The 12,432-nt window shown below is 42.8% G+C and overlaps 1 protein-coding gene across 2 annotated transcripts in view; it reads right to left on the bottom strand.

Annotated features, from left to right (window-relative positions):
* The window catches only part of c5.2.L (complement C5, gene 2 L homeolog), a 42,817-nt gene extending 33,753 nt beyond the window's left edge, over nt 1-9,064 (bottom strand). The window contains exons 1-11 of one of the 2 annotated variants that reach the window (XM_041572359.1): nt 8,624-9,064; nt 7,392-7,584; nt 6,821-6,989; nt 5,798-5,868; nt 5,305-5,396; nt 4,028-4,110; nt 2,882-2,972; nt 2,640-2,745; nt 2,431-2,557; nt 1,113-1,225; nt 24-215 (exon numbers count right to left, since the gene is read on the bottom strand). In XM_041572359.1, the coding sequence (XP_041428293.1) occupies nt 24-215; nt 1,113-1,225; nt 2,431-2,557; nt 2,640-2,745; nt 2,882-2,972; nt 4,028-4,110; nt 5,305-5,396; nt 5,798-5,868; nt 6,821-6,989; nt 7,392-7,584; nt 8,624-8,688 (1,302 nt within the window). In that variant the 5' untranslated portion in view covers nt 8,689-9,064. The remainder of the gene's footprint in view (nt 1-23; nt 216-1,112; nt 1,226-2,430; nt 2,558-2,639; nt 2,746-2,881; nt 2,973-4,027; nt 4,111-5,304; nt 5,397-5,797; nt 5,869-6,820; nt 6,990-7,391; nt 7,585-8,623) is intronic. The other variant, XM_041572358.1, reaches the window with a different exon arrangement.
* Nucleotides 9,065-12,432: the final 3,368 nt, after the last annotated feature.

The following is a 12,432-nucleotide window of genomic DNA, read 5'->3' on the forward strand; positions in this document are numbered from 1 at the left end:
AAACAAGAAAAGTAAATCCTCACTGTGAAATCCAGAGACACTATATCGGATGGGATATTTAAGATGAACAGGCCGATGCCAAGATTCCTGTCCGTACTAATCCTCTGTTGCTGAATGATCAAGTCTTCCGGGGATCCGTCTTCTTTCACCATATCCCCAGACAGGGTTAGAGGAATGTTTCCCACAGGTTTGTCCAACGTGTCTCTTAGTTGGACCTGGTTAGAGAATTAGAAAGCCGGTTAGTTCTATGGAGTCATTCCTCCACCTAATTTATCAAAATCCAAATTTGAAATATTTTTAAATAAAAAAAAAAAAAAAAGTCCCACCGAACTACAATCCGCAATTCGATTTTATTTATTAATAAAAAAAAAGCACAATTGAATTGGATTGGGGACAAACATGATAAAATCTGACAGAACATCTGAATTATCCGCTTTTTCACGAAAGTGTTTCAGATTTTTGCCCCGAAAAAGTCATAAGTAGTCGGATTTTAGGACTAATTTTTTTAGATTTTTGGTGCAGACCACAAAAACTTCCAAATAGGACAGGGACCTTTCCGATTGTCTTATATACAGCCTCGGCGGGTCTGAGATGCCGTATTTTCGGATTTGGACCTCTGGGTATAATAAATCTTGAAAAATGTAAAGGTTTATATTTCCAGCTAAAAATTTGGATTCTATAGTATTAAAAAAAAAAAATCGAGTTTTTGGCATTCTGACTTTAATAATAATAGGGATGCAACGAATCCAGGATTTGGTTCTGGCCAGGATAAGGCCTTTTTCAGCAGGATTGGGCCGAATCCTTGTGCCTGGCCAAACCGAAACCAAATCCTAATTTGGATATGCAAATTGTGGGCAGGGCAGGATTTCAGGTTACTTTTTGTCACATAACAAGGAAGTAAAGCAATTTTTTTCCACTTTTTTTCCTTTCCCACCCCTAATTAGCATTTGCATATGCAAATTAGGATTCGGATTCAGTTCGCTATACGGCCGAATCTTCCACAAAGGATTCGGCCGAATCCAAAATAGTGCGTCCCTAATAAATAACCCTGCAGCAGCCATACTGTGATGCCAAACAAGGGCAAGAAATTGAAATAACGAGGGCAAACCAACCTTGATATAATACGGTAACGTCGGCTTCACGAAGAGAGGGGTCCCGACCAGCTTCAAGGTGTAGGGGCTTAAAACGAACTTGACGTCGGCATTTTCACTTTCCTCCACGCGGCCTGAGAGAAGCACATGGTTATATCTGCAGTCAGGTGACGTGTGGATTTTATATGTGGCCAATTATCTAGTCGACATCCCTGGACAAAAGCAACCACACTCTGTGGGCCACCAATACTGGCATTCCATAGCTCAGGAGATTTGATTGGGCACATCTACTTCTCATTCAGGTCTTTTTTTTAGGGTGTAGGGTGGCTCTTATATTCTGGAGATAAAGGGAGATAGAGCCTTTATAATAGCAAGTGCTCCAACACCTTCTTCTTCTTTTAACCCTAGAAGTCCTAAGAAACAGGCAGAAACGTTGGCTATTTGAGGTTGCACCATTGAGCCTAAACCAGAGAGCCGGAGCAGACCTGATTGGGCTATGGAGACAACCCCTTTAAATCCATCAAACTTCAGCTTCCATGTCCCAGTATAAAAGGAGCTCAAGACACTGGGACTCATTTATAAACCCTGGGCAAATTAGCATTTGTAACCCATAGCAACCAATCAGTAATTAGCTTCTTTTTTTTTTACAGTCAGCTGCAGGTTGAGCAGTGAAAGCAATCTTCTGATTGGTTGCCATGGGTTATTGCCCAGTGTTTATAAATGACCCCCACTGTGCCCTGAGCCTATGACTGAGCCTTTGATGAAGTGCTGGCGAAGCATGAAACGCGTTAGGGGTTATGGGGTCAATATAGATTTGAATGTCTTCGCAATAATAAAAGCTGTTTTTTATTTTTTAGACCTCAATTTGAGCAAGAGTGGTATATTGGAATGTTCATTACCCATTTAGTCACTAATAAGTAATGATGCACCGTATCAACTATTTCGGATGCGGCCGAACCCCAGAATCCTTGGTGAAAGATTCGGCCGAATACCGCGTATGCAAATATGAACTGAATATGAATCCTAATTTGCAGATCCGAATCCTGGATTCAGTGCATCCCTATTAATAAGTCGACTATCTGAAGAACTGTATACTCAAGATAATGTTGCCAAGAAGCCAACGTTAAGGGAGCTAGCACACGGGCAGATTCTGGGCGATTTAGTCGCCTGGCGACTAATCACCTCTCCCCGAACTGCCTTCCCCCTGCTATAATGAGAGAATGCCAGCCCTAATGCACAAGGAAATTTCGGGCGACTTCGGAAGGTTTCCCTGTACCTTATACCGTTACCTATTTCTGGTCCCCTCCCCCCATGTTTGATAGCATATAATGGTCGTTACCTGTGGACTCCTCAACAGACACGGTTATGTACAAATAAGATCCGGCGACTTCTTCCAAGGATGAGTATCCCAGTTCTTGCAGTGCCTTTTGGCTATTCAGCTGGAAGACGCTTTCTCCGTTGTTCATCTGGGATCAGGTATGATAAAAGCTGAATAAATACGCAGCATACGACCTGTCTGAAGGCAAATGCGCCTTCTAAGTTTCTTACCGTCAGCAGATCAATGGACTTAGGCAACATCTTTCGTTCGCCATCTTGGATTAGCCCATAACGAATGTAGACTTTTGCATTTTCAACCAGTTTCTCATAATAGTATCTGTGAAAGAAAAGAGTATTATTGTAGGACAAGAGGTTCCAAAACTTCGGGGATGCCCCCTACCCCCAATGAGTACGGGGTTCAACCTTTACACTAAACAAAAACAGAGTCCAATTACTGGAACCTGGAGTCTCACCTCGCCCTCACTGTGATGTAAAACTCCGTAAACTTGTCATAGCAGATGAAGTTCTGCTCCGGTTCTATCGAAACCAAAAACTTTGGCAAAACTGCAAGCAAACGAAAGAGAGGTAAGTGTTAAAGGAGGAGTCCCACAGTTTATTGCTTAAAGGGATACTGTCATGGGAAAATATGTTTTTTTTTCCAAAACACATCAGTTAATAGTGCTGCTCCAGCAGAATTCTGCACTGAAATCCATTTCTCAAATGAAATCTGACATAGGGCTAGACATATTGTCAGTTTCCCAGCTGCCCCCAGTCATGTGACTTGTGTTCTGATAAACTTCAGTCTCTCTTTACTGCTGTACTGCAAGTTGGAGTGATATCACCCCCTCCCTTCCCCCCCCAGCAACAGATAAGAGTTGCCACCCGGCCGGTATTTTACCGGCCTAGCCGGTAAAACACCTGCCAAGGCCGGGGCCGGTATTACAAATTTACCGGCAATGCAATTGCCGGTAATTTGTAATACCCTTTAAAAAAAGCCCCTGGTCTGCCTCCAATTTGCAAAAAGTTACCTTTTTCCAGCGCCGTGGACATCTCTGCGATGTTGCTCCGCCCCTTTTGTGGAATGCCATGTAGCCCCACCCCTTTTTCCCGACGCTGCCTGCCCCCTTTTGGTGCCTGTCCCCCACTGGCCGGTATTATTTTTAAGTAAAGGTGGCAACCCTAACAACAGACCAATGGGAAGGTAACGAGATAGCAGCTCCCTAACACAAGATAGCAGCTGCCCGGTAGTTCTAAGAACAACACTCAATAGTAAAATCCAGGTCCCACTGAGACACATTCAGTTACATTGAGTAGGAGAAACAACAGCCTGCCAGAAAGCAGTTCCATCCTAAAGCGCTGGCTCTTTCTGAAATCACATGACCAGGCAAAATGACCTGAGATGCACCTACACACCAATATTACAACTAAATACACTTGCTGGTTCAGGAATCAAATGTTATATTGTAGTGTGAATTATTTGCAGTGTCATTTAGAAATAAAAACTACATCACAACAATCATGACAGAATCCCTTTAAAGGAACAGAAGCACATATATATATATATATATATATATATATATATATTACTTAAGAATTCACGCTATAGCGGAGGAAAATACCGTATTCTTTCACTTCAAATTTCACGGTGCCAGAAGTAGTGAAATCCTTCCCGTAGGCGGCCTCAATGCTCCACATGCCGAATCTAAGGGGAAAAACAGACAGACTTTCACTTTAAGAACAGCAATTGTACATAAGGGAATGTAGTCATCATAACAACAGCATAAAGGAGATGAAAATAAATTGTCAAAACTTGTCGAAATTATGTATTTCTGACTATAGACAATCTTAGAACTATCATTATGAGATGATGTTTAGCAAGGCTGCCACTATAGTAGTGTTTTTTTTCTTTCACTTTTTTGGTTCAAGACCCCCTTTTGGCCGCACATATCTCATACCAAGAAACATTGGGGTAACAGTCACCCTGCTATAGTTCCAGGAGTACCCAGGGTACAAATAAGCACTCACCCCAAATCTCCCCCTAACTGACCTTCAGACTGGGCCCCCTTAGCTCATAACAAGGTTACAGATATATAGAAACATTGGGGTGTCACCCTGCTATAGTTCCAGGGGTACCCAGGGTACAAATAAGCACTCACCCCAAATCTCCCCCTAACTGACCTTCAGACTGGGCCCCCTTAGCTCATAACAAGGTTACAGATATATAGAAACATTGGGGGTCACCCTGCTATAGTTCCAGGGGTGTCCAGGGCACAAATAAGCACTCACCCCAAATCTCCCCCTAACTGACCTTCAGACTGGGCCCCCTTAGCTCATAACAAGGTTACAGATATATAGAAACATTGGGGTAACAGTCACCCTGCTATAGTTCCAGGGGTACCCAGGGCACAAATAAGCACTCACCCCAAATCTCCCCCTAACTGACCTTCAGACTGGGCCCCCTTAGCTCATAACAAGGTTACAGATATATAGAAACATTGGGGTAACAGTCACCCTGCTATAGTTCCAGGGGTACCCAGGGTACAAATAAGCACTCACCCCAAATCTCCCCCTAACTGACCTTCAGACTGGGCCCCCTTAGCTCATAACAAGGTTACAGATATATAGAAACATTGGGGTGTCACCCTGCTATAGTTCCAGGGGTACCCAGGGTACAAATAAACACTCACCCCAAATCTCCCCCTAACTGACCTTCAGACTGGGCCCCCTTAGCTCATAACCTTTAATATGAATGAAAGGGATCCGTGTTTCAGGTTTGGAATTTGTATTAGATCTAACTGTCTCTAATTGTGACCTCAGAGCTGGTGATAAAGAAAGAGCCACTTGGAGATGTGCTTGTTGTGGGATCTATAACAATGGGATAAATGGGATACTGTACTTTGGGTTGGCTGGTATCTTGAAATAAGGGAAGGAAATAATTCCCGTTAAATCGTCTTCTTCTATAGTATCCACCTTCACTTCTTCTGGATCCTGAAACCGAACACAAGTAAGTTACCAATTAGAGGGGAAGTTCGCCTTTAAATGAAGAGACACAACAGTGATTTTCTGAGACAATTAGCAGTCGGCCTTTATTTTTGTGTTTTTTTATTATTTCGAAATCTCTCGATTCTGGAATTGATGCCTGGTTGCTAGGGTCCAACATACCTTAGCAACCAGACGTGGAAGATGAATAGGCTTAAATAGAAACATAAAATGCAGGTAACAATAACAAGAAAATTGCAATTAGTTTATTTTGCTTCAAAAAAAATAAAGACCAATTAAAAAGCTGCTGAGGACAGGGTATGCTATAAGAGGACTGTGCATAGGGAGAAAAGCATTGTATTTACAGTAATTGGATCATGTTCCTTTTAGATGACCATAAAAACCCTAACCTTAAACGTTAATACGACTTTCCTTCTTCCTGGTTTTAACTCTTCGTCCATAGAGTAAACTCTGATCTTCACTGTAAAACAAAGAGTTTAAATATACATCAGCATTAAATATACAATAAATGTACAGTATTTTATAATAAACAGATTTAGGCACATAACCCTTTATTTGCCAGGGCATGAAGAATCTAAAGCAATGACAAAGTTCCAGCCCCCTACAATTCTAGGAGTTAACTGGGGAGTAAGATCAAATTGATCCAGCATGCCAGGGGTTAAAGGGGTTGTTCCCCTTTAATTAAACTGTTTGGGTCAGGGCACACAGTGAGATTCAGGGAGATTAGTCGCCCGGCGACAAATCTCCTCTTCTTTGTGGTGACTAATCTCCCAGAACTGCCTTCACGCCAGTTAGAATGAAAATCGCCAGCAGGATGGCAATTTCGGGCGACTTCTGAAAACAAAGCAATCCGAGTTCCATCCTGCAGGTGATTTACATTCTAGAGGGCGGGGAGGCAGTTTGGGGAGAAGAACAGGATATTTGTCTCCGGGTGACTAATCTCCCCGAATCTCGCTGTGTGCCCTGACCCTTAGTATAATGTAGAGAGGGATATTCTAAGACAATTTTAATTTTCAATTGACTTTCATTTCTTATTATTTGTGATTTTTGATTTATTTAGCTTTTTATTCAGCAGCTCTGCAGTTTGCAATATCTGGTTGCTAGGGTACAGATTACCCTAGCAACCAAGCACTGACATATGAATAGGAAAGGATTTGAATAGAAAGACGAGTAATAAAAAAAATAATAATAACATTACATTTGCAGCCTTAGAGTGGATGTGTTTTTTAGATGGGGTCAGTGACCCCCATTTGACAGCTGGAAAGAGTCAGAAGAAGAAGGCAAATAATTAAAAAAAAATACACAAAATAAAAAATGAAGGCCAACTGAAAAGTTGCTTAGAATTAGCTACATACTAAAAGTGAACTTTAAAGGTGAACCAGCCCTTTAAAGGAGCGATGGAAGAGCCGTACCGGACTGGTCTGGGGTATAAAACGGCTTGTCGGTTTGAATGAAGAGGAATCCATTCCTGTAGGAGACTGGAACTTGCTCTTCTTTGTTGAAAGCGTTGGACAGCGCCTGCAGGTAAATAAACGGCATCGGGTCGGAAGCGCTGTGTTTCGGGAAGTCCTGGGGTTGGATCTGGAAGGAAAACAAGGACGTTCAATGGGCGATGCTGTAGAACAGTCACATTTACTGCTTATTTAACGACGGCCAATCCCTGCGCTAGAAATTCTGCAGCCCTAAAAAGCATATTGTGTTGTTTCTAATAACTTCCCTCTATATGGGGTAATTATAGGTAACAGTTCAAATGCCGCATTTTAAAGGGATTCTGTCATGGGAAAACACATCAGTTAATAGTGCTGCTCCATGGGCTAGACATATTGTCAGTTTCCCAGCTGCCTCCAGTCATGTGACTTGTGCTCTGATAAACTCCAGTAACTCTTAACTGCTGTGCTTCTCATGTGAGCAGCAGGAAATAGATTCCCCCCATGCAATAATAAAGAGAGCCAATAGCAGACAGAGAAGCACACACACTCTTACCATTAGCTTCACCAGCCCCTGGTAATTGTTGCCATTATTCAGCACGAGGTGTTGAGTTGCGTAAGTGATCTTTTTATCCGGGTAACTGAGCAGATTAATCCTTATTGAGAAATCTCCATGCTGGCCAAACGCTTGCACCACCACCGTCTCCAAAGCTCCTATCCTCCAAGTTCTGGGCCCCGTGACAAGGTACCTGTATTGCGATAAGCAAATAAAATGTAATGTTAATGCAAAATTACAGAAATTTAAAAATAAATAAATAAATTAAAGGGGAATTTAACTTTTCAAATTAATTTTTTAGCATGGAGTTGACAATAGTATTCTGCAATGGTTCGCAGCTGATCTTCATATTTATTTTTTAATTATACAGCTTTTTTTTCCCAGCAGCTGTTTGGTTGCTATGGTAAAATTTATCCTAGCAACCAGGCAGGGATTTAAAAAAAATATAAAAAAAACCCAGAGACTGTAATATTCTGTAATGGTTCTCAGTTGATCTTCATAGTTATTTTTTAATTATACAGCTTTTTTTTTCCCAGCAACTGTTTGGTTGCTATGGTTTAATTAATCCTAGCAACCAGGCAGAGATTAAAAAAAAAAATACAAAAAAAAAAAGAAAGACTGGAAGATGAGTAGGAGAGGGGCTGAATAGAAATATAAAAGTTATAACAAATAATTTGGACAGTAACATTGTATCCTTAAAGAGCAACAGCTTCTTAGTTTCTATTTGAAAGCTGGAAAAAGGCAAAAAAAATAGGTATAAAAATGAAGACCAATTGAAAAGTTGCCAAGGATAAGACATATTAAGGGTCGAATTTTGAGTTCACGCGAGTTTTTTTAAACTCCCGTAAATTCAAAATTGGACTAGTTCGAAAATGTATTATTAAAATCGAATTACTCCAACATGGACGAATTTAAAAGCCCAGAAAACTCGAATCGTATTTGATCAAACTCGCAAATGTCAGAAAGGCTGCAAACATCTCCAAACTGATGCCTGCACCTCTCCCATTGACTTAAACTGCAATTCGGCAGGTTTTAGGTGGGGGATTGGAACTCTTAAATACCCCCAGTATGATAAATCTTAAAAATCGATTTTTTTGAATTCTAATTTTCAATTCTACCCATAATAAATCTGCCCCTATGTAAGAGCTATAAACATATAGGATGCATGACCCGTGCATGGAGATGGGAGAGCTGCAAGGCAAAGCAGACAATAATCGTCGTTATTTACTTACGTTTTTTCTTGGCACAGGCAATACCCGTGCAGTGCCAGCAGCAGGGCGACATTTAGCCAAATCATTGCAGCCGGGGTTCAGAGGACATGGAACAGCAGAACAGCCGAGCGCTTGTCTTCTGAGCTGCAGGGTCGGTGAATCTCTGTGAGCTGCTTATTTTTTTTGGGGGGGGGGGGTAGGGAGGATTATCTACCCCCAACCTGCAATAATAACCCCTCCCACAAAGAGACTTTTTTTTGTTCAATTCCTGCCAAATGGAATAACTTTGCCCTCTTGTTTGCTTGTTACACAGATAAGTCTGTTTGTTGTCTTGGTATCACCTGTGTTTGCCGCGGGGGTTACGACCCACTAGTTTGGCTCAGCTCTTGGGAAATTATTTATTCATGATTCAATCACAGCACAAATACATACACTGTATATACATACATGTCCTTAGCGTCAGGGCACACGCTCAGATACTAAAGGCGGAAATCTGAAAAAAAGAATCATTTTAGAAATGTTTTTTTCCTCGTGAGGCGACTTTGGAAAACGAAGCAACGCAAGTGCCATCCTGCCGGCGATTTTTCATTCTAGCCGGCGGGAAGGTAGGGGAATTCAGTTCAGGAAGACTGTCGCCCCGAAGAAGAGGAGATTTGTCGCCGGGGCGACTAATCTCCCTGAATCTGCCCATGTGCCCTTACACTATGGGTCAGGGCACACGTTCAGATTCGGGGAGATTAGTCGCCCGATGACAAATCTCCCCGAACTGCCTTCCCGCCGGCTAGAATGTAAATTGCGGGGGAGATGGCACTCGGAGCGCTTCGTTTTACAAAGTCGCTTTGTGCGACTTCGGAAAACGAAGTTCTCTGAGTGCCATCCGGCCAGCGATTTATTTTTTTAGCAGGCGGGAAAGCAGTTCGGGGAGATTAGTCGCCCCGAAGAAGAGGAGATGTGTCACCGGGCCATTAATCTCCCCGAATCTGAGCGTGTGCACTGACCCTAAAGGAACAGTTCAGTGTAAAAATAAAACTTGGGTAAATAAGACAGGCTGTGCAAAATAAAAAATGTATCTAATATAGTTAGTTAGACAAAAATGTAATGTATAAAGGCTGGAGTGACTGGATGTGTAACATAATAGCCAGAACACTACTTCCTGCTTTTCAGCTCTCTTGGTTTCCACTGATTGGTTACCAGGCAGTAACCAATCAGTGACTTGGGGGGGGGCACATAGGCCATAACTGTTAGCTTGGCCAGTTATGTCCCATGTGGTCCCCCTTATAGTAGGGATGCACTGAATCAAAGATTTGGTTCGGGATTCAGCCTTTTTCAGCAGGATTCGGCCGAACCGAATCCGAATTTGTGTGTCAATCGCGTGACTTTTTGTCACAAAACAAGTTAGTAAAAAAATGTTTTCTCCTTCCCACCCCTAATTTACATATGCAAATATTCAGTCTAATCTTTCGCAAAGGATTCGGGGGTTCAGCCGAATCCAAAATATGGATTTAGTGCAAATGCAAATTAGGATTCGGTTCGTTATTTGGATGAATTTTTGAAGAAGGATTCAGCCAAATCCCAAATAGTGGATTTGGTAGTAAGCCACGGCAACCAATCAAATTGTTGCATGCCTTGTTCTGCCTGAAGCTACCTGGTTGCTATGGGTACTGCCCATGAGCAATTTTGCCCATATTCTAGGGGAAAGTTGGGCCAATCATTCTGAAGCCAAACAGGATCAGCTAAGTGTAAGGCATCCAATCAGCATGCAAACGTACACACTTGAACAGCCTGTAACCTGTGGGCTGGCAATTTGGGACCAATTACCCCAGAATTCGGTTACAGCCCATATTTACAGCCAGTCAATTCCCTCCCAACTTCTCCACTCAGCCCTGGTCATGGGTGTGCTACGGCTAGGCACCCCATTCTTTATTTCTAGTGATGAGTCGAATCTGCTTCGCTGAAAAAATTCGCGAAATGGCAAAATTCTGGTTAACGCATCGAAGTCAATGGGCGTTTTCACACGCAACAATTTTTCTCTCTCCGAATGCATTAAAGTCAATGGGCGTTTTTTTCTTATGGCGACTTTTTTTCTCCTAATGCACGTGGCATTAGGATAAATTTTCATGTGGCAAAATTTGCACATGGTGAAATTCTGAATTTCACTTAGAATCCATGGCTGGCGAATAATTTCGCTCATCACTAAATGATTTCATCTTGGGAGAGACCATGATGCACCCCCCAATGATGCCAACCTGGATCCGAAGGGATCTGTGTGCATTTTGGTTCTGCCAAACCCTTGCTCCAAATACAAACTCTGAATGCAGTGGGCGATGGAACCGTTACTGTGGTTGACCAGGGCTTAAATCATTGTGACTCCAAATGAAGGGTGAGTTGACATGTCTGCCCTGTACCCCATGATGTCACCTGAAGGTACATGGGGGGAGGATTGGCTTTCGGTCCAACATTTAGGATTTTTGCCAATTCCATTCCTGCAATTCAGACGACGTTAAATTTTTTGCTTTGTTTTTGACGGTAATGCGATTTCTCTCGCTTGGGGGGAGGGGACATGCAATTACGGTAAATGGTTTGAGCGGGGCGAAAAGTGCCCCCTGGGTGCCATCAGCCTCACAATAAAGGGGTTTAATGGACTGAGACAAAACACGAAAGGACTTATTTACACAAGAACTTCAAACTAAACCCGTTCCAGTGTTTGTTTTTCTACTTTACTGGAAACGGAATTTAATCATTAACCGCTTGAAGGTTTCCCCGTAGGGCCAATGTAAAACAATGAAGGAAAGAGTTACCTCTCACACCATACTGGAACATATTCAACTTAAGGGGCAGAGACACACGCTCAGATTCGGGAAGATTTATTCGCCCGGAGATAAATTGCCTCTTCTTCGGGGCGACTAATCTCCACTAACTGCCTCCCGCTGGCTGGAAACGAAATTGCCAGCGGGGTGGCACTCGGAGCACTTTGTTTTCCAAAGCCGCCTGAAGTTTCCTTGTGAGGCAAATTCGGGCGACTTCAGAAAACGAAGCACACAGATTGCCATCCCGGCGCGGCGATTTACCATTCTAGACGCCGGGAGGCAGTTCGGGAAGATTAGTCGCCCTCGCAGAAGAGGAGACTTATTGCTGATCTCCCCAAATCTGAGCTCGTGTCTCTGCCCTAAAGGCGCAATTCTAAAAAAAGAATAATTTTAGAAACGTTTTATGTTATGAAATTTCTGTACCAACTGAAAACCTACAGGTGGTCTAATTCTCCCCGCCCCCTTCATGACCACACCCCCTCTGATCTGCCACTTTGATTTATAAACTGGTGCCTAAATTGCTACGCCCCTCCAGTGATGTCAGAGATGGGCAGATCAGGCACAAGATTCTAAATCGTGCCAGTACTGGGGGGCCAAGTTGGGGGAGGATGAGTTCGGGTCAAAACCAGCAGCTAGGGTGCCACCTTTTTACAAAATTTTCACAGCCCAGTGGTGGGGGTGGGAACAATACGGGCGGCTATGACATCAATGGGGTGGAGCCATGGCACGCGATAGGCAGAAGGCAACGATAAAGGTACTTTTTGATTGGACCGGAGGCCAAGGGCCTTTTTTAGGGGTATTACAAATTTACGGGCAGCTACATTGCAGGTAAATTTGCAATACCGGCATTGGCAGGTGATTTATCAGCTATCCCTACAGCAGTAATGATCCACGCCTTCACCTTTGTTCTGCTATCATAGCAAACAACTGCCCTAAAGAAGAGTCAAACTGGGCTGTTCCGAGTGACAGGACCCAGAACCAATAATCAGATATCATAGAATCAATTTAACTTCTCGTATGCCA

This window comes from Xenopus laevis, chromosome 8L (assembly GCF_017654675.1).
Source record: "Xenopus laevis strain J_2021 chromosome 8L, Xenopus_laevis_v10.1, whole genome shotgun sequence".
In the NCBI taxonomy this organism is placed as follows: Eukaryota; Metazoa; Chordata; class Amphibia; order Anura; family Pipidae; genus Xenopus; species Xenopus laevis.